The sequence below is a fragment of the Phyllostomus discolor genome, chromosome 13 (assembly GCF_004126475.2).
Source record: "Phyllostomus discolor isolate MPI-MPIP mPhyDis1 chromosome 13, mPhyDis1.pri.v3, whole genome shotgun sequence".
NCBI classification, from domain to species: domain Eukaryota; kingdom Metazoa; phylum Chordata; class Mammalia; order Chiroptera; family Phyllostomidae; genus Phyllostomus; species Phyllostomus discolor.
Genome location: NC_040915.2, coordinates 43,259,547 through 43,284,450, shown reverse-complemented (window position 1 = coordinate 43,284,450; position 24,904 = coordinate 43,259,547). Strand labels below are relative to the sequence as shown.

The following is a 24,904-nucleotide window of genomic DNA, read 5'->3' as shown; positions in this document are numbered from 1 at the left end:
TGGCTCTTGCAAAGTCATGTTGCTTTTTGGACGTGACTCCTTTTCTCTCTCTGGTGCAACAACTTATGGTCCCCCAAACCCTCCGGTCAAGAAGTGGTAGGTCAGCCTTATGGGTTCCGGCTGCCAGCCTCACCGTTTCATGTGACGGCGCGGTTTCCGGTCCGAGGCCGTCACTTGAAGTGGCTTTGGGTGGCAGGGCCCCTGGGGGACACCCCAGACATTCACCTGTGTAGGTCCGCCCAGTGCCACGCCTCGGCGCCGGCTGAGCGCATCGGGGCCTGGAGGCTGTGGGTCTGACTTGTGCAGGGTGGGGGCGGGGCCACCAGGAGCCCCTAAAACACTGAGAAATGGTGAAGGGAGGAGGAGATTCACTGAAGGCAACCCCAGAGTCCCCTGTGGCCTCTGTCACCCGCTGTCACCGGGACCAGCGGGAGGTCCTGCAGGCCCAGGGCTGCCTGTGGCAGGCATGTGACACACGGTCACCACTGTGTCAGCGGCTGCCGCCAGCCCACAGCCCTTCGTGGAGATGCCAGCCGCGTTGGCAGAGGTCGAGGCCGGTGCGGGACCAGGATGTCCCCGCGGTCTCAGAACACCTACCACAGCCCCCGATGGATCACAAAGGCAGGCAGAGGCGCCTTTACCCCTGAGACATGGGGAAGACGCCGGCCCGAGCTCAGGACGAGATGCTCGTGGGGTGGATCCCGGGGTGAGAAGACAGGACCTGCCTCCTCCTCAAAGTGGCGACCAAAGGCTGTGAAGGGTCTGAGGTGCCCCCAGCCTCCCCCCACCCCGACCTGCTGTGATCATCTGGATGTCGGCAAAGGTTCAAGACTCCAGGGTCAGGGGCCAAAGGGCGTCCCCGCAGCCCTGGCAGCAGCAGCCAGAGGGCCAGCATTTTCTTGTGCCGCTTTCCTGAGCCCCGACTCCCACAGGACCCCCCACAAAGGCCCTGCATAGGAAGCCAGAGATTGGGGACCCAGGTCTTGGGTCGCGGGCGGTGAGCCCGCATGACAGCTTCCCCGGAGAGCAGCGCCTTCTGGTCCATGCTGGACCGTAGCGCACCCGGCTGCCGCCGCCGCTGCCTGTGGAAGCCGTCCTCTGGGGAGACGCCCCTGATGCCACCGCCCGAGGGAAGGCAGCCCCTGCTGGGACCCCACAGAGGGCTGCCCCCCCCACAGCGGCCCCTCCGAGCGACGTGGGTGCGGGCCCTGGATTGGAAAAGAGAGCGGCTTTCACGGACACGACAGGGCCCTCGGGGGCATCTCGCTGTGACGCGGAGGTGACATGGTATCATTGTGCCAGCGGTGGATTCCCCCATAACCCTGCTTCTCGGTCGCCCTCGGGGGGGGGGGCCCTGCTGTGGTGGGTGGGGAGTCGCCTTGGTTCTCGGACGGAGCTCAGGGTCAGGGCGTCTGCCACTCACTTTCCAGCGGTTCAGCGAAGCAGGCCCCGAAGTTGCTTTGCACGCCCACACCCGCACATGCACACACGCACACACTCACACACACGCGTGCAGAGCCGGGCGGGCAGGGACGGGGAGGGAGCTCCGTCCCGGCCCGGCCTTCCCCCAGTGCTCTGCCGACATAAATAAGGCTTGTGTTTGCTCAAGTGTGTGTGTGTGTGGGTGGGGGGGGGCTGGCAGAAAAGGCCTTTTCAGCCGAAAGCTCCTTAAACCCCAAAGGTGTGAACCAGCAAGTAACAGCCACAAACACCCTCTGGCTGGGGACTCCTCGCTTGTGGCCGAGGGGTGACACAGAGTCACCCGGTTCTGGGGCGGGGGGGCAGGGTGGGGGGGCGGCAGGCACGCCGGGCCGGGCCGGGCCGGGCCGTCTGCTGCTTCCAGCGGAGCAGTGACTGCTTTGCCCGGGGCCCCGGGACCCCCGAGCCGTCCCAGATCCGCACACGCAGAGGCCGGCAGGGCACGCCCCCAGCGCACCCTGTATCCAGGCCCCCCTTCCCCCTGTCAGTCGGGATCTGGTCCCTGGAGCGGCCACCCAGGCCGGGCCCGAGGGCGGTGAGGCCGGGGAGCAGTGCCCGAGCCCCAGACGGACAGCTGCCCGGCGAGGACCGGCCGCGGGCTCAGGGGACGCGGCTAAAAATGAAGAGGTGAGTCATTGTGGAAGCACAGGGATGGCAGAGGCCGCGCCGGGGACAGGGAGAGGGCAGGCAGAGGGCGCGCCGGCCGGGCCCTGCAGGGGCCGTGCGGGGGGCTGTCGGCCGGGTCTCTGACTCCGAGCCCGAGTCACGGGCCGGGCCGGGCGCCTGCGCGCAGGTCGAGGGGCCCCGTCGGGAGCCGGCGGTAACACGGCAGCTGTCTCCGCCTCCCCTCCCTCTGCCTCTGCGAACCCCGCCTGGACCTGTGGTGGCGGCTGGGGAGTGCCGAGTGACGGACGTGTGGTTGCCGCTGTCCCCGGGGTCCCCCCCCCGGACGGTGTGCGTGACCTCCGGGCAGAGAAGTGGAGCCCCCCACTCCCTTCCCCTCTTCTTACAGAATGCAGAGACCCAGACACACAGGTACGTATGTGTACATACGGGGGGGGGTGTATTTTAAAACCTACGGATGCGCTAGGTTGCCATGACGACAGAGACCATGAGTCCCAGTGAGGAAGAACGGGGTCCTGCAAAACCCGGGCGCCCTGGCCCCTCCGGGCCAGGCTGGGCCGGGCCGGGGCTGGGCTCGAACCCGGCACGCCCGGAAGTGCCCTGGAGTTACATTACATTTCATCCCTGTAGATTCCATCTCCACTTAAACCCCCGTGTGATTGTCCCCAGGCCTGGACGGGACGCTCAGGCACAGAGAGGGCTTGCAAGTGGCCGGGCCACACAGCAGGGAGGGTCAGGGTTGGCCCCCGGGCCCTGGCAGCTGGAGCAGCCTGAGGACGCCCCCCTCTCCTCTCCAGACAGCTCCCCGGGGGCGGGGGGGGGGGGCGGCTGGGCGGTGCTGGCAGCTCCTCGTTTGTACCAGGTGCTGAGGGAAACCTGCACCCAGGGGTGCACCCCTTGCCGGGTGGCAGGGCGCCCCACCTGGAATTTGTTGGGGGGCACCCCAGGCAGCTCCGGACTCCCCTTGCGCACAGGCCCCACATTTTTGCCAAAGGGAGGAGGGAGCCTTCCGGTGGGTTCTGACTGCGGCCTGGGCGTGGAGAGGCCCGGACGAGCACCGGAAGGGCCCAGGGGAGGGCTGGGCGACCCGGCCCCACTGCGCGCCTTCGGGCAGAGACACTCCCACGCTGGGCCCCACCGTGCGAGCTGCTGGCGTCACACTGGGAGGGGCACGCACCCCCTCAGTGTGTCCCGGAGGTCTGGGGGGCCTGGAGCGCCGGGCGGTGTGTGTGCTCTGGTGACCAGCCCCGGGGGGGTGGGGAGAGCCCGCTCCCGGACCGTCCAGGCGGCTCTCAGTGGGACAGCCTTTCTTCCCGGAGCCCTTCCGCCTGCCCTCCGGCCTTTCTCTCTCGGGGCGGCGCTTCCCTGTCACCCAGCAGCCCAGGGACGTCCCCTGATGTGGGTGCTGGGCGAGCCCCCCTCCTCCTTCACCACAGGCTCCTGATGGCAGGTGGCTCCGCCAGCCCCTGGGTGACCGGCTCTCTCCACACGGGCTGAGGGGTGGGGGCCGTGCACTTCGGGACCCCCCTTCGGGCACCCTAAGGCCCCTTCTGTTAAGTGTCTCTCTCCCTGCCCAAGGGCTCCCTCCTCTCCTCTCCTCTCTTCAATCCACTCTCAGAAGTCCCTGGCACCAGACCATTCCAGAAACTTGCTTCCAAGTTGCTGCAGACCCCCCCACCCCCACCCCTGGGCAGGTAAAGCCCAGATGCCCCAGCACTCCGGCGGGCCGCCCCGCAGCCGCAGCAGCAGGCCCAGAGCGGGCCCCCAGACGTCCTGGCTCGCCCAGCCTCGCACTGCCGAGGCTACGGCCTCTGAGCGGCCGGAGAGCCGCCCGCCCCCCCCCCCCCGCCACCGCCCACTGGCCACCGGCTGCAGCTCACTTATGGAAATCTCGGCCTTTCCTTCCTCTTTGACATTCGCAGACCATCTGGCCCCATGAGAAACAGAAAGAAGTTTTGGAATGGACGTAAATTGTCCACACTGGGGGCTCTCGGTCCAAGGCCTGTGGCATCTGAGCCCCATAGGTCAGAGGTCATGGCCCCTGGGGTCACCGGTGTGGGCTGCTGACTGGGCGTTTGACCTTTGTGGTACCGCCAGCTGTGGGCTTGTCTCCAACGTGACTCCGCTCGAGAGAAGCGGACTGCGGGCACCCGGAGCCATCCGGAACAACCCTCGCGGGCGCGGGAGGGAAGGCCGGCCGGTCAGCGCGGCGGCACTCGCTGGCTAGATCAGGGAGGGTGAGGCGAGCGAGCCTAAGGGGGTATCCGAGAGGGGAAAATCACGACAGACACTGTTTGACTGCGACATTTTAGAGGTCGAAATCAATTCGAAAACTGCCCAAGATGGAGGAAGCGTCAAGGTTCCAAGTCCGGGTGGGCGGGCCTCCCGCTGTGCGCTCCGCCCCTCTCACCTGGCCCTGACTTCCCGCCCCCCCCCCCCCCCCCGTGGGTGCCGTCCCCGAGGGCGCCAAGTGGTCAGTCCCCGTGGTCAGAGCAGTTGGTTCTGCCTGCGGTCGGGGGTCTCGCCTCCAGGAGCACCGAGCGGCGGTCATGGTGGGCTCTGGCTCGCCCCCCCTGGGCCAGTGGCATTCGGGGAGCAGGGGACTCCTCCTGCATTTGTGTTCTGGAAGAGCCGGCCCCCCCACTTTTCGCCCGTGAGACAACAGCCGCTCCCCCCACTTCCGGACCAGAGGCCCGAGGGCCCAGCAAGGCCTGCGTGGCCGGAGCATGGAGGCAAATGGGCCGTTCAGTTTTCTCTCCAGAATGTTCCGGACACTCGGACCCCAGGTCCGTTCTGCTTGGGCAGCAGAGTCTCACGCCGGTCCTGGTTGGCCTGGGGCTGGGTTGCCCGCGTCCCCACCACGGGTCCCTCTGTTCCCGAGCCCTCTTGGGCCGCGTCCCAGGACACACCGCTGGTCCCAGCAGCAGCACCGGGGGCCTTGCTGTCCCCACTCCCTGCCTGCCTGCTTGGGTCTCCCCTGGAAGAGTCACCTCTTGGGGCTGCCTTCCTGGCACACCGAGGCGTGACCCGTCCCTACGATTACGGATGGGGTTTAACTTCCCCGTGAAACTCCCGGCGTTTGTGGGCCGGTGGGTTCGCCCCTGATCAGCCCCGGCTCCCCGGAGCCAGTGGCGCTGGCAGCACGGGGGTGGGGGGCCTGGAGCCGGCCTGGCCCGTGTGTGTGCGCCCCACGCCCAGCCCTTCCCTCTGCCCCAGCTGCCAGCCAGGCCCTGGGCACCCGCCTCCCCTTCCCTGCCCTTCACGAAGCGGCCTGCAGGCAGCCCGGACTCAGCGCCTCCCTGGTGGGGGCTGCCCCGCCCCCCGGGGCTGGGCGGGGCTGTCTGTATGGATGGGTGGGGGCTGGAAGTGCGGGGGCTCCTTGCCAGTCCTCTGAAGAAAGGGGAGTCAGTGCCCTTCCCCCGGGAGGGAGGAAAAGGGGGTACCCCGGTCAGTGAGCAAGAACCTGTTTGGAAGAAACTGGGTGAACAGGGATTCCGGGACGCGTTTCCCAGCGCACCGCCCCGCAGTCCCCTCCCCCACCAAAGCCAGACGCGCTGCCCGGGCGGCGGCGGTGGGCAGCCGACAGCGAACGTAAACAAAGCGCCGGGCCCCGGGGTGGAAGCCGGCCGCAGGGAGCTGGCGCGCGTTCCGGCCGCGGCTGCCCTCCGCCGCAGCGCCAGCTCTCCCGAAATAGACCTTTCTAAGGCGTCTTTTATTCGGGCTCCGGCGGGCCGGGGAGAGCCCGGAGCGGCCCCACGCACTCGGCCCTGGCCCCTCCCCCTCCTCGGGATGACTTGGGGACCCCACAAGCCGCCCCTCCGTGCCGCCGCGGGGCGTTTTCTCCGGGCGGAGGCGCTCAGAAAGCCCTCGTTCGCGGCCCGGCCGGCCGGGTGTGAGTCCCCGGGCGCGGGCCTGGGCGGGCGGCGGGGGCGGGGAGAGGAAGGGAGGGGGCGGCGCCTAGAAAAGGAGGCGCGGGCCGGGAAGGTGCGGAGAGGCCGGCGGCGGGCCCGGCGTGGCGGCGCGGAGCCCGGAGCCCGGTCGCGGCCCCTTCCGGGCGCCCGTGGGGAGCGAGGGCGGCGGGGACGCCGGGCCTCAGCGCCGCCTCTCGGCTCTGTCCGCAGGTCCCGGGCGCGCAGCCCTTGTCCCGGCCGCCGCCGTCAGCCCCGGGCCCGGAGCGCGGTGGCGGAGCCCCCCGAGGAGCCGGGGGCCGGCGCCCCGCGCCCCCCAGACATGGTGGGCCACTTGCATCTGCAGGGCATGGAGGAGAGCCTGCGGGAGCGGAGCCGGGAGGGCCTGCTGGACAGCCCCGACTCCGGGCTGCCCCCCAGCCCCAGCCCCAGCCCGCCCTTCTACTCTCTGGAGCCTGGCATCCTCGACGCCCGCGCGGGGGGCGCCGGCGCCCCCTCGGAGCCCCCCGGACCCGGCGAGGCCAGAGCGGTAAGCGCATTCCCGGGCGCGGAACGGAGAGCGAGGCGGCGGCGGGGAGGGTCGGCGCGCGGCGTGCCCAGAAGGGATAAGTGAGAAGCGAGGACCGAGTTCCTCAGCGCCCCCTCCCCTGCCTGCCCCGCCACCTCCAGCCAAGGTGGCCCAGTGTCGGGCACGCGCCCAGGTGGGGACCAGCGCGCGTGGGTGGGGGCGGTGCAGCCCGACCTCGGGACCTGCAGACGGCTCCCCGGCGGTGGGCCTCCCGCCGCCGCCCGACTCCTCGGTCAGCAGGGAGCGGGCAGGGGGTGCAGGACTGGCCCGAATTCCCGAGGGTTTGGCCCCTCCCAGGCGGCCGGAGCCCTGGGACGCGCAGACCGGCGTCCACACTCGGCCCCTCCGCCGCTCCTGACCCAGTTCCCTGTTTACGGGCCCGCGCTGCCAGCGCGCACGTCTCCTTTTTCTTTTCTTTTTTTTTAAAAAGCAAACCCAGACGGAGCCCTTCCTCCCCCGGGTGGTGAGGGATGTTGACGTGGAGCTGAGGCGGTGCTGGGGGAAGTCTGGGACCCAGGTGGGGAGACTCGGGTCTGTCAGGGGGGCCTCGGCGCGAGCCTGCGGCTTGGCGGCGGGACTGAGACCGGTTCCCGAAGGTGGAGCCCCTGGAGGGGGCACCCGGCTCCTCCCCCCCGGAGGAAATGACAAGTTGGGATTGGAAGATTTCCCGCCGCTGCCCTCGCTCTGCACCGCCCACTGCCCGTTTGGGGGAACAGGACCCCGGGCGTTTTCTGGGGGCCTTGCCCGTGGCCTGGACCTTGGCAGGGCCGCCTGGGGTCCTCTGGGCTGAGGTCCGAAGGAAGGGTTCCCTCCCCTCAGGATGCTGACACGGACCTCGCTTGTGCCCCCCTTGCCTCGTAGCCCCGTGGGCCCCGAACTTGCCTGGGCATTGGACCCTCTCAGGGACCTTTCAAAAACGCCAGGCCTGCCTCCCGGACCCTGCGCCCCCCCATGTCACCCCGACAGGCTGCAGCCTGGGTGTCGGGAGTTTCAAAACCCCCGCGGGTGTTTTTAACGTGCAGCTAAGTTCGGGAACCACTATGTGAGACAAGGATCATGCTGTGCATTTCCATTCCGGTCTCTCTGTCGGGGGCTGGGGCGGGAGGGGCCCTGAAGACTGGCGGGGCCAGCAGAGATGACCCGTGCCGTTGGGACGTGGGTCCTGCCGGCTGTCCTGCAGGTCTTGGACTTGGCACCGTTGCATGGGGGGGGGGGACCTGGGAGCAAATCCCTGTGGCGCCCTACCCCACGGGGCCTGGAGAAAAGGGACAGGGAGCCGGCCTTCCCTCCATTGTGTGGGTGACCCAGAATCCTCCAGAGGCTCTGTCCGCCTGCCAGGTCGGCCACTGTGCCCGCCGGTGCGTCTCGGCCGGTCCAGCGGGCTGGTTTTCTGTCCCCGCCTCGTCTGCTGGCCGCCAGGGCTGCAGCCGCACGACCCCCGGCCCTGCTGTCCGTCTCAGTGGCGGAACCGGGGCCACTTCCGCGAAGGTAGGGGGGCCGTGTGGCCGGCACTGGGAACTGCCCTGAAGGCTTGGGGTGCGGCCACTCGTCTTCTCCATGCTCCGGTGAGGGGGTCGCTCCTGCCCCCACTTTCCGGAGGGGGACGCCGAGGCACAGAGGTCCGCCCGGGGCTGCCCAGCTGGTGCGGGGCCCTGCTGGGCCGGAGCCCTGAATCGGGCTGCGGGTCGCACCCTCAGACCTCACGCCACCCCGCTTCTCACGGCAGGGCCCCCAGACTACCTGTGGGGGTTGTGTGTATTTTTTTTAAATAAAAATCAGAATGCCCGAGACCCTCTGTGGTTCTGAGATGCCGCTCTTGATGAAAAGGGGGGAAACGGTGGCCGCGGGCGGCCTGCTCTCAGCGGGGGGCCTGCCTGCAGCTGCCCCCCTCCCCCTGCGCCCCGAGGACTCCTCCCGGGGGGCAGGACACCCCGCCTCCCGTTAACCCACTGCCACCGCCGACCTGGTGTTTTTTTAAAGATTTTATTTATTTTTTTTAGAGAGGGAAGGGAGGGAGAGAGAGCGCGAGAGAAACATGAATGTGCGGTTGCTGGGGGCCGTGGCCTGCAGCCCAGGCATGTGCCCTGACGGGGAATTGAACCTGTGACACTTTGGTTCGCAGCCCGCGCTCAATTCACTGAGCTACACCAGCCAGGTGACCTGGTGTTTAACGATGTCCTCTTGCCACCGGCTCACTGAGAATGCCCTCCGGGCTGCGTGGGCCGCAGACCTGGCCTGTCTCGGGGTGGGGGGTGGGGGGTGGGGTGGCGATGGAAGCCCGTCCCGGCCTCGGAGGCTGCGGTCGGCCGTGCAGACCCTCCGGCTGGGTCTCAGCCTGCTGTGTGCGCCCGGGGCGGCTGTCTCCGTTCTGACACCCACCGCCCAGCCTGGCGGTCCCGGGCAAAGGGGGTGGCCAGGGGGTTGAGCTAGAGGCCTGTCCCCAAACTCTCGCCGCTGGGGCCCTCATCGGCTCGTCACCGGGTTTGTTATGCTGGATGTGCGTGTGAGGGAAATTCCCTGACGCTTCCCTTTGTCCTGGAGGTCTCCCCCGTCCCCCCACTTTGTGTGAGTGGGCGGGACTTACCTTCCCGAGGGCGCCCTGGCAAGGCAGAGCTCCTGGCTGCCGCCGGACCGCCCCACCCCGGGCACGGGAGGCACTGGACGGGCTGGGTCAGATCAGGCCGCCCAGCCCCACCCCGCCCCGGCCCCTGGGCTTTCCTGCTTGCTCTTTGGAGCCCCGATAGTCATGCTCCTGGTGACCCCAAACCCGTGGAGGCCTGGGAAGCAGGCGTTCACCCCACCTGTGTTTACCGAGCACCTGCTGTATGCCGCGAACACAGAAGGGGCCCTATCGTGCACACCACGGCAGGGAACGAGGTGTTTCAGGCCCCCGCCTCCTGGCACGGTGCTCTGGTGGGACGCGGGACCGGGGTGCTGCTGAGCGGGGGAGGGAGGGCAGAGCCCCGGCAGATGGAGGTTCACGGGAGTGACCTTCCACAGGAACCTCGGGGGGAAGACCAGGGGAGTAGGCTTCGTGGCTGTAGGGCTGAGGTGCGTGCCCACCGGGGAGCAGCCGGCGCAAAGGTCCTGGGGCAGGGGCAGGGGCAGCGAGGAGGCTGGCAGAGCCGGGACCCGTGGGCCCAGCGGGGCCAGCAAGTAAATTCCACTGGGTCTCTTAGACGCGTACTTGTGGCTGTTTTGTTTTTATTCTTTAAAGGCGTTATGCGGTCCCCCACCCCCCAAACTAGAAACCTGGGTCAGAGACTGGATTGGGAGCAGCTGTGTGGATCGGGACCCCTGTGGGGCTTGTGCCCGTGGGCAGGGCCCGGCTGGGAGGGGCGGGCCCGTCAGCTGCCCTCACCCCCCAGGTCCATGGGCCCAGCAGGCCGGGGGGTGGGGTGGGCAGGTCTGTGTCCCTCGCCCCGGCTGGCAGCGCTTACGGGGCCGGGGAGGGGGTGTCGTGGGGAGAGGGGTCCTGTGCAGCCTGTCTCCCCGAGGACCAGGGCAGCCCGAGGAGCTGGTCCTGCCCGTCCTCCTGCCCCAGGGAGGCCACGCAGGGCATCTGGGACCTCCAGCCGAGTCCCCTGGGGGCAGATTCAGGGCACGGCCACCGCCGGGGTGGGTGCGGTGCAGGCAGGCCTCGAGTCTGGGGCGGATGAGGGCCTCAGCCTGCTTCGGGGTGGTGGCAGGAGGCGCTGCGGTTGCCCCCCATCTTCGGTCCGTCGGATTTCTCGGGGGCGCACTTGAGAGTGTCCCTTGGGTCGAGGTGCCGGTCCCCGGGGTCTGGACTCTGTCGGGCGCCCTGAGGGCCGAGTCTGGGTGGCCTTGGTGGTGGGGAGGGGTGTGTCTCGGCTCCGTCGCTGGGAACTTCCCGGGGCTGCCCAGCACTTTGAGACCAGCCCTGGTTGCCGCCGCCTCTCGGGCCCCCGAACCGCCCCCCACTGACCCCCAGACCCCGGAAAATCTTGTTTTTCTGTTTCTGTGACCGTGAGACCAGAGGTGGGGGGAGGGGCGCAGGGGGGAGGGAAGGGGGTTTGGATTTAGGCAGCTAGAGCCCGGGCCTGGGCAGGATGGAGGGATGGATGGAGGGGCGGATGGAGGGGCAGACGGGCAGACCAGCTGAGGAGACAGGGGTCAGCCCCGTGGCCCGCCACAGGCCTCCAGGTGCGCCGCCGGCCAGCGCAGGGGGCGCACAGCCAGGTGGCGGGCCAGGGTGGGAGGGGCCCGAGCAGCATGTGGGGAGGGAAGCCGGAAACCCCAGGGCCTCCCTTCAGCCCCGTGGGCTCGGTCCCGGTGCCCCGGCCACCAGAGGGTCCTGCCCTGCGGTGGGCTCGGCCGTCTGAGAAACCCAGCTCTGCCCGCAGGCCCAGGCCCATGCCCTCCCAGGTGCCCCGGGGACGGAGGAGAGGGCCCAGCAGCGGCCAGCTTCCTGGGAACAGGGCCCCGGGCGAGAGCTGGCAGCCACTCCCCTGGGACCACACGTCTGTCCTTCCGCCCTCCCTGCGCCCGCCGGCCTCCAGGCGGGGGCTGAGATACAGGGCCCCCCCCCCCGCTCTGAATGGGGGAACGTGGGCCCCCCTTGCTGCGGGCCAGGCCCCCCGTGAGAGCAGGCCCCTTTCGTGGAGGCTGCCCAGCCACGGTGAGGGGCCTCTGGGGGATGTGCCCTGGGCTCCCACGGCTGAGGTCGGCGTCCCTCCTTTGGCGGCAGGCAGAACCCTGCGGGTGCCTGTCCCAGGGCCGCCGCCACGAAGCCGCAGACTGGGTGCCCTGGGCACAGCAGCAGCCCCCTCTCCCCGGGCCCTGGAGCCCGGAGTGGGGGCCGCGCCCCCGTGAGGGCAGCAGGGGGCATCCGCCCTGTGTCCGCTCCAGCCTCTGGCGGTGGCCGGCCGGCCAGCCTTGCTGTCCCTGGGCTCGTAGCCGCACCGCCCCGGTCTCCCCGCTGCTGTCACCTGGCCGTCCCCCCTCTGCGTGGGCCCCGCGTCCGGAGTTCCCTCTGGTGTTCTCGGGAGGACACCGGCTCCTGGATTTGGGCCCCCTTACCCAGTAGGACTTCATCGCCACTTGGTGTTTGCGAGGACCCCTTTCCAAACGGGGTCACGGCCACAGGGCACCCATCTTCGTGGGGGTTCCTCTGGCCACCCGGGGCAGGGAGCCGGTCCACTCGCCCTTGAGCCCCGTGTTCAGTCTGTGGCTGCGTCTCAGTCCCACACTTTGGGCGTCGGGTCCCGGCCTGAGGGTCTGTGCTGGGCCCCGTTCAGCTGTCCCTTTGTGCCACGGCGGGGGAGGGCAGGACCCCCCGCCACACACACACACACACACGGACCCTGGGTCTTTCACTAAGAGGCTGAGGATTCCTCAGAGCCCTCTCCATGGATCATTTTCTTCATGGGTGACGGTCAAGGTCAACCTTAGACCAGCTTGTGAACTTCTGGCCTCAAATCCCAAGTACCAGCTGAAGACAATGGAATTTATCTTCCATCCCACCAGAATGTGAGACCAGCCGGTGAGGCCAGTTGAGGGGGGCAAAGGCCCCATATGGCTGTGCCGTGGACGCCCCGCCCCCATGCCCCCGTGGGGTCTCCCTGGTGGCCCGTCGGGGCCCTGGACCCCTCCTCCATCCACTCACCCTCCACTGGTGGGGGCTCCTCATTTCCCGGCTGAAGGGCAAGTTCCAGGTTCCCTGGGCCACACTGTGGCAGCCGTGGGCTCCGCGTGGCACCCGGGCCCACATGCCACTGTGCCGTTCCTGCGTGTCTCTGTCACCCAGGCCAGGACCCCGGGCAGGGCCGCCGTCTCGGGCAGAGCGCTCTGCCCGCCGGCCCAGCGGTTACCTCCCTGCGTCCCGTGGGCCGCGTCCGGCGCCGCAACCAGGATGGGGGCAGGCCGGGCGTCCGGCTGTGCTTCCACTTCCAGTGGCAAGTCCTCGCCCTCGGGGACGGCGCGTGAATCACCTGGCCTGGCAGCGGCCCGTCCCCCGGATCCCTCTCGCTCTCCCGCCCGCCCCCCGCCCGCCGCCGGCTCTCCAGGGCCCCAGAAGCAGCTGGGGGCTGTGGGCCGTCCTGGGTGGGGACAGCAGTGTCCGGGAGACCCTGGAGCCCAGCCTTTACGTTGCAGCTGGTCTGGGGCTGGGACCCCCTCCTCCTCCCCTGCCGGAGCCCCAGGGACCCTGGCCGGCTGGCACCTCAGGCATCCCCCCAGTCTCCCAGGCCCATGTGTGAGCCTCCCGGGGTCTTCCTCCCTCCAGGCGGCCCCTGAGTAGCCGGGCCCTGGGCGTGTCTCCCCATGGGCGGCCCCTCCCCCGCCCTGGAGGCTGCCATCGTCCAGGGTGGTTGGAAGGTCGTCCTCCGAGGCTCCAGCACGGTGTGCTGTCTTGACTGTGACAGGCGCTTTCGGCGCCGGCCCTCAGGCCTTACTGACCCGGCACAGTCCCGGTAGCCCCGCAGCCAGAAGGACACAGCCCCGAGCCCCGGCTCTGCGGGGTCCCCCTTCCCGTGGGCCTGGGGCCCTGCCAGGGCGCCCCTGGGCCTTGGCGACTTCCGGAGCTGTCGCGCCACCAGGCCCGCTGGACGCCAGCAGACGTCTGGGTCTCGCTGCCTGTCCTGGGGCTGTTTTTCCCCGGGGGCCCTCTGGCCGCCGCCGCCCAGGGCCCAGCTGCCCGTGCGGCGAGCCTGTCTCGTGCGCTGGCGGCCCGCCAGGAGCCGGATCTGCCGGCGTGGGGCTGCTGTCCCGTCGGCCCCAAGCCCATTCAGGCCGTGTCTCTAGCCGGGATGGACCCGGGAGGGCGGCCCCTGGGGCTTTGCCTCTCCGAGATGTCCTCCCTGCTCGTGAACTTGGGAATTACTCTTCTTGGGGCCAGGGGGTGGTTAAAACCAGCCAAGGCTGCCCCTCCCACCCCCCCTCCCCCCGCCCCCCAGCAAGCCCACCCGTCTGGACAGGAGAAATGCTTCCGAGAACCTCAGTGTCCGCGCCCCCTCCCCAGGCTGCGTCTTCTCCTGACTCCGCAGTGGCCACGCGCCACCCCTCCTCGACCAAGCAGGGCCCTGGGGGCTCCGGGCCCCGCCCCACCCACCCACAGGGACCTCACACAGTAGGCGCTCAGCACACTGTAGGTGCTCGGCACACACTGGCACATGTTTGGGAAACACCTATTTGGAGGGAGAAGATTGGTTCTAGGAACACCGAGTTCTGGAGTCTCACAGCTGGAGCTGGGGCTGGGGCTGACCTAGCAGGGAGCCCCGGAAGGTGCCGGAAGCATCGGGAGTGTGGTCCTCCCTGCAGAGGATGCGGGGGGGGGGGGGGGGGGGGTGGTGTCTGCGGCCAGTGAGGGACGGCATAGCTGCCACCCTGAAGGGTGCACGGGTTTGGGGGGGCGGCGCTGGAGACCCTGACACTGGCCCGGAGGGGACACACGTCCCAGGCAGAACTTGCCCCAGTAGCACCCAGGGGCGCTGGGAGTGGGGCTTGCACCTCGTGGGAGAGAGAGAGCGCTGACAGCACACGCGCCCCCGGTGGCCACACTGGGCGTCAACTGGGAGGGAGGGCCCTGCCCCCCACCCCCGCTTGTCTCAGGGTCAGGCCGGTTCTGACCATCGAACCAGGTGAAAGCCCCCCTGGGATGTCGCCACGGCACCCCGAGGAGGCTGCCAGGAGTGACCGCAGGTCTCGGAGGGAGGGGCCTGTCCCTGTGGGATTCCTGCTTCACACCCTCGTCTGTCTGCGCCGGCCCGCGGGCTCAGTGCCCCTGCGGGGCGGTCCGGGGGAGGGGCTGTCCTGGGACAGTGGGTTGGGGGTAACGGGGGCAGAGGAGACGTCAGCAACCCCTTATGCACGCTGGGGCTGGGCCACCCCTGGGGTCTCAGGACCCACAGGCCGGGCTGGACCGGGTGGGTGGCCCTCCTGTGCCCAGGGGAGCGGGGGCCACCAACGGCCTGTAACCCCACGTCTGCGGCTCTCCCTGCAGCCCCCGCCTCGCCCCCCGAACCCCCCGGCGCTGGAGATGCGGCCGCGGCTGCTGCCGGTGTTCTTCGGCGAGGGCATCGAGGTGAGCCCTGCGCCTGCGCACGAGATCCGGTGAGTGGGCGTGGGCGGGCAGGGCAGGGCGGCCCGCCCCCCGGGGGCGCTGGGGGGTTGAGGGGCGGGGCTGAGGCTCCGCAGCACCACCTCCCGCCACAGCTGGTTGTAATAACAAACCTCACCAGCACCTCGGGGGGCCCTTTCCCGCTGGGCGTCTCCCAGCGCCAGAGGAACGCTCCGAGTTCCACGGGGCTGAAACCCGGCCCTTTGTCCACCCGGGAGGCCGGTGCCCACCCAGGGTCCATTCTGCCCACCGTCCCAGATGCCCTTTGAGGCACATTTTTATCTCAGTTCAGGGTGCAGCCTCTCTAGTGTCCTCTAAGCTGGCATGGGCCTTCTGTCCTTTGACCTTTTGGCCCTGACCTTTCTGAAGAGCCCAGACCATGTGTAAGAGCCCTGTGGGGGTGGGGCGGAGGCGGGGGGGGGGGCAGACCCCATCCTGGGCTCACACCCGTCCTTCCCACCTTCCCCAGCTGCAACTCTGAGGTCAAGTACGCCTCCGAGAAGCACTTCCGGGACAACGTCTTCTACGCGCACGTGCCCACGGTGACGGCCTACAGCGAGACGATCGTGGCGGCGCCCAACTGCACGTGGCGCAGCTACCGCAGCCAGCTGACCCTGGAGCCGCGCCCGCGCGCCCTGCACTTCGGGAGCACCACCATCATCTTCCCCAAGCACGCCCGCAGCTCCTTCCGCACCACCCTGCACTGCAGCCTGGGCCGGCCCTGCCGCCGCTTCACGTCCAGCGTGCAGCTGCAGCCGGGCCAGCACCCCGGGGCCCACGGCCTCGGGCCCTCCGCGCTCTGACGGGGCGACCGAGGACCGCAGACTCCAGGGCTGAGCCTGGATCCGGGCAGGAGGAGGGTGGGGAGGCCCAGGGCCCGGCCCGCTGCCCGGCCGGTGCGGCCTGGTGGACCCCGTACACGGATCAGTTCTATTAGTCCCTAAAGCACAAGGCGCAGGTGTGAGTCCGCAGCCAGGCGGTGGCCGCCCCCAGGGGCAGGCCGAGGAGTCTTGGCTGGGGGACCTGCTGCAGCTCCGCCAGGCCCTGGCCCCACTGTCTGTCCAGGCTGGGGGACGAGGGACGCTGTCCGGCTTCCCTGGCGCGTGCGGCTTGGCACCAAGGGGCTGAGCAAGCAAGCCCTGGCGTACACGGAGCCGGGAGGTCGGGCTGGGGCCGGAAGGACACTGCTGCCGCGGCTGGTGCTGGGGGGGGGGGGGGGGGGGGGGGGGGGCGGGGGAACGGGGGCGGCCCGGAACAGACCTCGTCCGAGCCGCTCCGGTGCCCTCCCCGTGTGGAAGACGGGGGCACAGCCCTCCCAGCGGAGGCCTTTGAGTTCCGTGTCCCGCGCCTTACCTGCGAGGCGTCCCCCCAACCTCGTCACGCACCGCCTGCAGAGCCGGGACTCTCTGACCTCACCGACTTCGTGCCAGGGGCCCGGGGAGGCGTCCGCTGTCTCCTGCCTGAGGCTCCGGCCCCGCCAGTCGGCTTAAAGGGAGACCTGGGAGGAAGTGACGGTCACCCACCACCAAACGGGATAGCTCCGTTCCTGCAGTGAACCAGGCGCCCCTGGCGTGTGGCGGGCCAGGGGAGGAAGACGGGACAAGCCCGCTCCCCGGGACAAACCAGGTCCCCAGGGCCCGGTCCTTCCCGGGACAGCTCCAGAAGCGCGCGAGCTGCGTGCTGAACCGCTCCCAGGCCTGAGCTGACCGCGGGCTGGGGGCTGCCCGACCGGTGGCCCCGCCCCCGAGGCGGGTCGCAGGCTGGGGCGTCAGCGCCCTCGTGTGGTGCGGGGTGGGAGCGCCCGGCGCTCTCGTCCGCGGGGGGCTAAAGGAATGGTGATGGTTTTACGTATCGACCCAGGCGGTGCGCGCGCTCTCCGGAGATGCCTTCTGACTAACAAAGAAATAACTTAAGAATCGATTGATTATCTTAATAAAAGGCATAAATCCGGTGTGTCAGACCCTCAGTGGCACGGGGGCGGGGAGAGGCGAGTTCGGCCGCTGTAGGCCCACAGTCCCTCCGCGTGGCTGCTGGGCTTGGAGCCTCGTGCTCCGGCCCCCACGGGACAGCCTCGCCGCACACCCCGCCCCATGCAGGGGAGGGGCCAGTTAACAAGTGCAGAGGCCGGGGCCCACCCCAGGGCGCAGTTCTGGGGGCCGTGGGACAGCACCCCTGAGTCAGGCACGTGGGGTGGCGTTTGACCCAGAGGCTTTCGCCGGAGCAGAGCGTCCCCTCAGTGCCACAGGTGGGGGCAGTTGTGGCGTCTTGACGCCGGAACCTTTGCCAGGCGGCAAGTGAAGTGACGGCAGGGATAAGGGGCGCCCGCTCCAGGGGCTGTCTGGCACCCCGCGGTCGACCCTGGGGGCCTTGCCTGCTGAGTCTCCTTGCGCAGGGGCCGGGCAGGGCCCAGATAGGCGGAGGAGCGGAAACCCCGCCCCTAGGGCGTGAGCCCGTGGCTACGCACAGAAGGCACGTGGCTTTACATCCTGAAGCACCTGCAAAATGGGAGCACCTGCAAAATGGGCCCGCGGCCTGACCTCCCACGCTGCTAGGGCGGTGGGAATCGCCCGTGCAGCCCCTGGCGCAGCGGAACCCAGGCAGACCCTTCTTGGGGGCGGGGCGGGGTAGCCACCTCTCCTGCCCACTGAGGAATGCAGGCCGCTGTGGCTCCAGACACCTGTCACGGCCCCCTGGCTGTCACCCCGGGTTCATGCTCACTGGACTCAAATCTAACCCAGCAGCCTGGCTGTCACCCTGCCCCCACAAAAGCAGGTGCCCGCAGCCCCTGGCCTCGTGGGGTCCCATGTCCAAGAAGAAGACCCGCAGCCCTGGCGGCGGACCGAGGAGGGCGCTTGCTGCAGGCCGGCAGCCTGGCCGGCTGTCCACACTTCCCGAGTTTGCCCTTCACCTCGACCCTGGGAGGAGGCTGCTGAGAAGTGCTGACAAGCGGGCCTGGCCTACCTCCAGGGCCGCAGGGGGTCAGCCTGCCCAGCCGCCTCGGCTGACAGAGCGGCCAGACGCCCTCCCACCAGCTGCCTGCGGTTAACTCCCAAATTATGCAAATAAGGTTCTCAGGTGCCGGAACACCTGGCGTTTCTCCTCCCCTCCCTCTCCTTTCCTACCAAGCCCATTTGTCTTTGTTACTGGCCTTGCCCCGCCCCCATCACACACAGGTGGGGGACAGTCCCTGCACGGAAGACTGAGGCAGTGGGTGCCTCCTGCTAGGCTGCTGTCCCCGTGTTGCAGAGGGGAACCTGTCTCTGGGCCTGTTGCTCCCTCGCTGTCCACCCCGCACCCGTGCAGGCCGAGGCCGCCAATCTCACAAAACCTGCAGAAAGGCCTGGGCCCCACGCTGAGCCGGTGCCCGCACCGGCTGACTCGGCTGAGCCCTTCCTTCCTCCAGGCACTGCCCGCTCCAGGAGGCCACGCTGAGCGCTCGGGTCCCCTCGCCTGGCCCCAGGCAGGCTTGCCCTGTGCCGGCCCCTGAGCCAGGGGGACCAGCAGCACCTGCCCCGCTGCGGGAGGTGGCTCTCCACGGGCTCGTGGCCGGGGCCACGGTCTATGGAGACCTGGCGGGACAGGCATGAAGGGGCCAGGTTTGAGCAAGCGTGCCGCTCTGACCTTGGGCTCCTCATCCCCCGCGCCCCCCCCCCCCCCCCCCGCCGTGAGGCTGCAAACCACCTGCATCAGAAACACCTGGGCGGCAAACCACCTGCGAGGAAACCCAGACTGCTCATTGCAAACAGGTTTCCAGGCCCGCCCCGGACCTAGAGAGGCACCCGTATCCCCACGCCCCGGGTGGGGCGCAGGAGCCCGCATTTTAACCGATTTCCCAATGTCCTAAGGCACGGGGACACTTGCCAACAGCTGTCATGCACTTGACAAATCACATTCTCATTGCCTTTTTTTTTCTTAAAGGTTTTATTTATTTTTAGAGAGGAAAGGGAGGGAGAAAGAAAGGGAAACATCCATGTGTGGTTGCCTCTCGTGTGCCCCCTACTGGGCGCCCAAGCACGTGGCCACACTGGGAATCAAACCAGAGACTCTGGTTCACAGGCCAGCGCTCAGCCCGTGGAGCCCTCCAGCCAGGGCTCCCTCTGCTCTCCTCCTGACCCTCACAGAATCGGTTCAGGTCAACGGCCCCCAGGGGCTCGGGGTCAGGAGGAGGAGGAGGAGGAGGAGGAGGACTCGGCCTCTGCCTGCAGGGGCTCTGTGGGTCCGAGTCAAGGGGCTGCCAAGTGTCAGGCGAGACCCAGGGAAAAGGGGGTTGGGGAGGGAGGGGGGGTTTTGAGCTGCGTGTTCTCCAGGAAGCTGCATGGGGCCAGGGTGGACAATCCCAGCCTCCGTGTGAAAGGCGGGGCCGGGAGAAAACCAGACAAAATGGGGCGGGAGGAACCCTCTGGGGGTGGGGGGCTGGCTGGGCGAGGGTGCAGACAGACAGACAGACCGGGTGGGCCCTCGGAGGGCGCCAGGAGGTCCTGAGCTCTCCCTGCCCCCTGAACACACCCGCATGTCGGGTCTGGGTCCCTGGCCCTGACAGGTGGGGGGGGGCCCACTCTGTGGCCAGGGAGACGGGGGTGGGGGCAGAAATGCCCATGATCCTGAGACGTGTGCCCCACCCCAGATATGCCACATCACTCTGGTCTGACCACGCACGACTGAGGAGGGACCCCAGGTGGCGTCAGCGTGTATGGCCGACACCTGGTGGCTGGTGCGGACAGTGCCGCCAGGCCCTCCCTGGGTTCCAGGTGGAGACACTTGAGCCCTGAGTGGAAGCTGGGCCCAGGACCGGCCCCTCTGCTGGCCCAACAGTGCCACCTGCCTGTCAACCTCAGTACTGCAGCCCCGGCGCCAGGCTGAGCCCTGTGGGTGGCCCTTGAGGCCAGGCACAGGGAACAGACAAGCAGACAGGGCTGAGGGCACTCAGAGCGTCCCCAAGGTCGCACAGAATGTCAAGCCACGTGGCTCCAAAGCCTTCTGCCCACTCCACCTCTCTGGCCAAGTCCCTGCTGCAGACTGCTCCCCTCCCCCCTCCCTCGGACCTCCCAGGTGCAAGCCTGGAGGCCAGGCAGCGGCGGCGATTTTTTTAAAAAAGATTTTGCTTATTTTTAGAGGGAAAAAGAGGAAGAGGCAGAGAAACAGAGACCGGTTGCTCTTGCCCGCCCCCGGCCAGGGACTCGGCCTGCCCCCCGGGGCGTGTGCACGATCGTGCCCACACCCTGAGCCACACGAGTCGGGGCGGGTGACAGCGGTTCTCCCTCTCCTCCAGCGCACCCTGGCTCCCCGCTGCGCCCCAGACCCTGCAGAGCTGCTGAACGCAAGGCCGAAGTCTGACGTCCCCCTGAGGCCCCCGAGCAGCCCTGGAAGGCCGGCCCCAAGCTGAAGGAACAGGGTCCCCTCTGCCGGACCTGTTGGCCCGTTCACGAGCCCGCCGGCCCTGCGCTGGGTGTCTGGGGCTGTTTGTCCCTGGGTGGGCTGAGAGGCCAGCACCCCTGGCTTCCTGAGCCAAGAGGCGGAGGGACAGGGACAGAGCGGACCCCGGGACCACAGGACCCTGGGCTTAGCATGACTTGAGCCAAAAGAACCCCTGCTTTGCAGGCTGCCCTGTGGGGTTCACCCTTGTAGTCCCTGACCCCCGACCCCCTCACTTCTCGGCTCCTACAGGCTCCAAGGCCCCAGCAGGACTCGGCCCGAGGCGCCACGTCTCCTGGCCGCCTGTCCACAGGGGCCCTGCCCTCCACAACGCAGGGCTGACCTTTGCTGGGAGGTGGGTGTCAGAGGTCACAGACGCCCTGGGGGCTGTGGGGTGGCTGAGAGGTGGCTCTGGGGTGGGGTGGCCTTCCTCCCTCTGGGTAAACAGGCACGGGGCGGCCCCACCCGCCTCCAACACCCTGGGTGGTCGGGCGTGGGGACAGGAGGGGTGCAGGTGGGCAGCGGGGTCTCCCGCTGCCCTTCCACAGTCTGGCACCCAACCTGGCAGCGGACTGCAGTTTACCCACAGGACACGGGACTCGGGACTGGGTGGGCGCCAAGCTGTAGGCGAGGTGGAGACAGGCTGGGCAGGCAAGAGGGGGAAGGCTCTAGAGGCGGCAGCGCCCCCCACAGGCGAAGAGGGACACGGGTCCTCATTAGGGTCCTGTGCAGCCCAGCCCCAGGTCCCCGAGGGCGCGCAGTGGGCGGGGCCAGGGCTGCTCCGGACACAGGCTGTGTAGTCCACACCGGCCGCCCAAGCGGTTCTCTTCTGCCTCGTAGTCAGAGGCAGCGGTGACGGCTTGTCGCCTGATAATGACACGTGGGACGCCCTCATGGGGACACGCTGTGGGGTCAAGACTCACCTGCAAAGCGGTCCTGTCTGCTGCGTCAGCGGGATGCTCCCCGGCCCCGCCCCCAGCGGCCCCGCCCCTGCCGACGCCGGCCCCGCCGACGACCACCCTCCCAGTGTCCGGTCCCACACAGAGAGGCAGCCTCTGTAACCCGAGTATAATTCGCTTTTTAATGAGAACGTGTGTAAATGACAGAACGCCACCGCCGGGCACAGATGACGGTCACAGAACACCCATCAAATGCATCCTGCCCCAGGGAGGGAAGGGGGGCGGGCGAGCGGGGCGGTGAGCCGGCGGCCCCGCCCTCGGCCCGCAGGCGGGGCCGCCAACCGGGGGCCTGCCGGCTCCCGTGCACGGTAAGCAATCGAAAGCGCAGCAGCAATAATACTGGGTGAGTCCTTCCTTGCGTAAAACATCTGAATTAATTAATTGAAGGTATCAAAAATATACCCTGTAAACCAATACACCATCTACACCGGCCCTTCTCCCCACCGCCGAGGCGACCATGTGCCAGTCCAGTTCCTCCAGCCGCTCCTGGGCCGCCCCCTGGCCCTCTCGCCTGCCCGGCCGGCCGGCCTGACTTGGTTTCCAGCAGTCTCGGTGGCTGGGCCGGCCCGCGGGGGCCGGGGCCAGAGCGCGGGGAGCTGGACAGGGACTGTGTCCGTCTGCCCAGAGCGCTAAGCGGAGTGGGGTCGGAGGAAGGGTACGGGGGCTGCTAGCTCAGTTTCGACTTTGGTTCCAAATGCGTTAAGGGGGGAGGCAGTGGCGTGGGAGGTGCGTGGTCGTCCTGCTTTGGGTCCCTGGCCATCCCAGCTGCGAGTGCGTGGCCGCCACACGCGGGCCGTGCCGCCTCCCCGGCCCCTCCCCTCCCGAGCACCAGGTAAACATCCCCTGAGTAAGGTCACTGCGCAGGGCCAGCCGGGGCGGGAGTCCTAGTTAAGGCTTTAGACAGGCAAGGATGCCGGCTCTGGACGGACGGATGGACAGACGGATGCGCAGGCAGACTCTGGGGCTCCTTCCTCGGCTGGGGGGTCGGCAGTCACCTGCGTCTCGCCCGGCTGCTCGGGACGCTCCTGGGCCCGGGGCCGCCCCGCCCCGCCCCGCCACGAGGGTCACTCGCTGTCGGACAGTGTCTCGTACTGCTCGCACAGCAGCGGCTTGGGCTCCTCGTCCCAGGCGTGGTGCGGGCCGGCGAGGGGCCCGCCGCCCGCGGGGAGGCCCGGCGGGGGTGGGGAGGCCATGACGCCCGCCTGCAGCCGCATGATCAGGGGGTTGTAGGGGAACGGTGTGGAACCTGCCAGAAAGACCAGAGATGCCCATGGGCCCCAGTGAGCCGGGCAGCCCCCACAGGCCCTCCCACCCACCACACGGGCCTCCGGCCGCCGGGGCTGCAGCTGCCCCACCCGCCCAACCTCCCGGAGCACGTCTGGGACCGCTGCTCTCCCCGCCTCCACCCCTCACACACCCCAGCCACCTGTCCCCCGGCTGGACCGGACTGGCAGGCGCCTCCTCGAGGTCCCCGCCCCGCCCCTTGGGTCTGCTCTGCGGCCGACAGCCCTGGTGACCTCGAGTGCCCGCACCGCTCCCCGCCCGAGCCCCAGGGCCGCCTCCGGCTCCCGTGGAACACCTGGCGCCCAGCGGCCCGCCAAGCCCGCGGGCCCGCCACCCTCTCCCTCGACTTCCTGAATCCTCCCTTCTCGCTGTCGAGTCTGGAGGCCGGGCTCCCGGGACAGTGCTCCCCTCACACCTTCCCCTCCACCTGGGCCCCTTCTAGAAGCTTCCTGGCCGCCCAGCAGCTGCGGAGAACAGGCGGCCGCAGCACCCACCTGCAGACGAGGGCCGGTCCTCCCACACGCGGCTGGTGAGCGGGGTGCGGCGGCTGCAGTCGCCTTCCGAGTGCACCGAGGACACGGAGGAGGGCCGGTCCCCCGACGCCAGGCCCGGGGCCGGGGACTTGGCTTTCCGGCTGCCAGGTCTGCTGGAAACTTTGGCCTTCCCGCCGCCACCTGCAGGAGACACATGGGAGGCCGTGATTGACGGCCGGGGTAACGCACGCACCGCGGGCCCAAGGACGGCGGCGGCTCGGCCAGACCAGCCAGGAGCCTGGGCCTCGGGGGAGCTCTCCTGGGGGGCGGGCCGGTCGCCTGCAAAGCCCTCGGCCCGCCCTGCGGCCCCCTCCCCATCCAGTGGCCGGCTGAGGCCCTGCACACGACCGCTGCCCGGGGGGCCGTGCCAAACCCGGCCGGGGGCGGACTCCGCACGGAGAAACCAGGAGCCCCGAGGCCGGGCCCGGGCTTCTGTCGAGTCCAGAGACTCTGAGGCCACAGGGTCCCGGTCAGACAAACCGGCCTGAGCGCTCTGCCCGGCACATGCTCTGACACGCGGAGCGGGGGTGACCAGGAGCGAGGGACCGGGCACGGGCAGCTGGCCCTCGGAGAGCGGGGCTGGCACGGACGCCGGTCTCCTCCCACCGGCCCGAGGGCCGGCGGTGGACGTGCACGGTGGCCCCACAGGCCTCTCTCTCACCTGTGGGCCCAGGGTCCCCCCAACCCACCCGGAGTGGGCGGGTCCTCATTGCAGCCTGACCCCCCACGGAGACACGCAGACCAGGCCAGGCCAGGCCAGGCCGGGGCCCCGCCCCCGCCCCGTGTCCGGCGGGGAGGAAGGCAGGCAGGGCTCGGGCGCGGGGGCGCTTCTACACAAGCAGCAGCTCCTCCGGGCGCGGTGGCCGAGGGGGGCCTCGCGGCATGGACACGCGGGGGGCACCCGCCCAGCGAGGGGATTAGCCGACTCCAGAACCACGTCCAACACGCACAACAATAGTCAGAAGCTCCAAAGCCGGAGGGGTCGGTGAGAGGGCTCGAGGCAGGAGGGTTAATATGACACTGGGGGCACGCGGGGGGCGGGGGCGGCGGGGGCCCAGGCGGAGGAGCCCGCAGACCTGGCGAGGTGAGGGCGAGGTCGCTCCGTCCGTCAGCAGCGGTTACGGGCATAGCAGCGGGCAGGCCGGCACTGGCACTCAGAGCGTTAAAAGCAGGGGCGCCGAGCGGGGGCTCCTCCCACTGGTCATATTTACCCATGAGCGCCTTTCTAATAATGGCCTCCAGCCCCATGTTGGTGCTGGCGTGCTCCGGCGCCGCCTGGCTTCGGCAGGTCATGGGGCCTGGGAGAGACACACACACACACACGGGCCGAGGGGCAGCGGAGAGGGCAGCGGGGAGAGAGGGAAGAGAGAAGACACAGTGAGCACATTTCGGCAAAGCGACACGTCCCTCACCCCTGCCCCGCAGCCAGCCTGCCAGCCTGCCTGCCTGCCTGCCCGCGGGGGGTGGGGGGGTGTGCGCCGGGGGTGTTCCCCGGGGTGGGGAGGGGGCTGGGGAGGCCAGGCCACGCCCCCAGCCCCCTTTCTACTCTGCCCTCCGGGGAATCCGAGACCCCCTCCTGCCCCCCCCCGAGCCCGGTCCCAGCTGGGGCTGCTTCTGGTTTTGAGATCCTGAGTGGCCTGATCAGGAGGGAGCGAGGGGCTGCCCTGTCGGGGGAGGGGGCCGCCGGGAAGCGGGGCCCAGCCGCCTGCGCTCCGCACCGTGGGTGCAGTGGGGGTGGCCGGGGGCTGGGAGACAGACTCTGGGGAGGAAGTGGCCAGACGCTCCCCCCGCCCGTGAGGTCCGGCACCTGCAGCCCCCTGTCTGCCCCCCACCCCCCGCCGGGCCTGACTCCCCCCACCCCGGAGCCACGAGGAGAGAGAGGTGCAGAGACGGACGGTGAGGTGGGTGGCAGCCATGCAGTTACGGTGCGTGCGGGGGACAGGGCAGAGCTGGAGACAACCGCGGGCCGCCCCGGCCCGGCCGCCGGGTCACAGAGCGGTCAGGTCCTCGCACGGGTCCTGGACTGGCCCTCCCGGACGCCCGCCGCCCGCCGCGAAGCC

General features: G+C 69.3%; 2 protein-coding genes across 13 annotated transcripts in view; one reads left to right on the top strand and one right to left on the bottom strand.

Moving 5' to 3' along the window:
- Positions 1-5,680: 5,680 nt before the first annotated feature.
- LOC114509847 (refilin-A) lies at positions 5,681-15,885 on the top strand. 3 transcript variants are annotated; one of them, XM_036013956.1, is made up of 4 exons: positions 5,681-5,995; positions 6,225-6,540; positions 14,540-14,649; positions 15,126-15,885. In XM_036013956.1, exons 2-4 carry the CDS (start codon positions 6,334-6,336, stop codon positions 15,457-15,459), a joined length of 651 nt encoding a protein of 216 aa, XP_035869849.1. In that variant the 5' UTR covers positions 5,681-5,995; positions 6,225-6,333; the 3' UTR covers positions 15,460-15,885. The 3 variants fall into 3 exon arrangements, with proteins under 3 accessions (XP_035869849.1, XP_035869850.1, XP_028384199.1); XM_036013957.1 differs by having other exon boundaries at positions 5,690-5,995; positions 6,358-6,540; positions 15,126-15,884; XM_028528398.2 differs by lacking the exon at positions 5,681-5,995 and having other exon boundaries at positions 6,082-6,540.
- A 5,245-nt stretch (positions 15,886-21,130) lies between these two features.
- NCOR2 (nuclear receptor corepressor 2) overlaps positions 21,131-24,904 on the bottom strand; it is a 151,634-nt gene continuing 147,860 nt past the window's right edge. For 8 of the 10 annotated variants that reach the window (XM_036014359.1, XM_036014360.1, XM_036014361.1 and 5 more), the window contains 3 exons: positions 23,921-24,142; positions 22,806-22,985; positions 21,131-22,273 (listed from right to left, as the gene is read on the bottom strand). In XM_036014359.1, the coding sequence (XP_035870252.1) occupies positions 22,092-22,273; positions 22,806-22,985; positions 23,921-24,142 (584 nt within the window). In that variant the 3' untranslated portion in view covers positions 21,131-22,091. The remainder of the gene's footprint in view (positions 22,274-22,805; positions 22,986-23,920; positions 24,143-24,904) is intronic. The other 2 variants (XM_036014364.1, XM_036014367.1) reach the window with 1 other exon arrangement.

What these genes read in the sequence shown, in the direction of transcription:
- LOC114509847 (XM_036013956.1), top strand. Translation starts at nt 6,334, where the DNA reads ATGGTGGGCCACTTGCATCTGCAGGGCATGGAGGAGAGCCTGCGGGAG. An exon ending in GACCCGGCGAGGCCAGAGCG is followed by an intron (nt 6,541 to 14,539) that starts GTAAGCGCATTC and finishes CTCTCCCTGCAG; the next exon opens with CCCCCGCCTCGCCCCCCGAA. An exon ending in GCGCCTGCGCACGAGATCCG is followed by an intron (nt 14,650 to 15,125) that starts GTGAGTGGGCGT and finishes CACCTTCCCCAG; the next exon opens with CTGCAACTCTGAGGTCAAGT.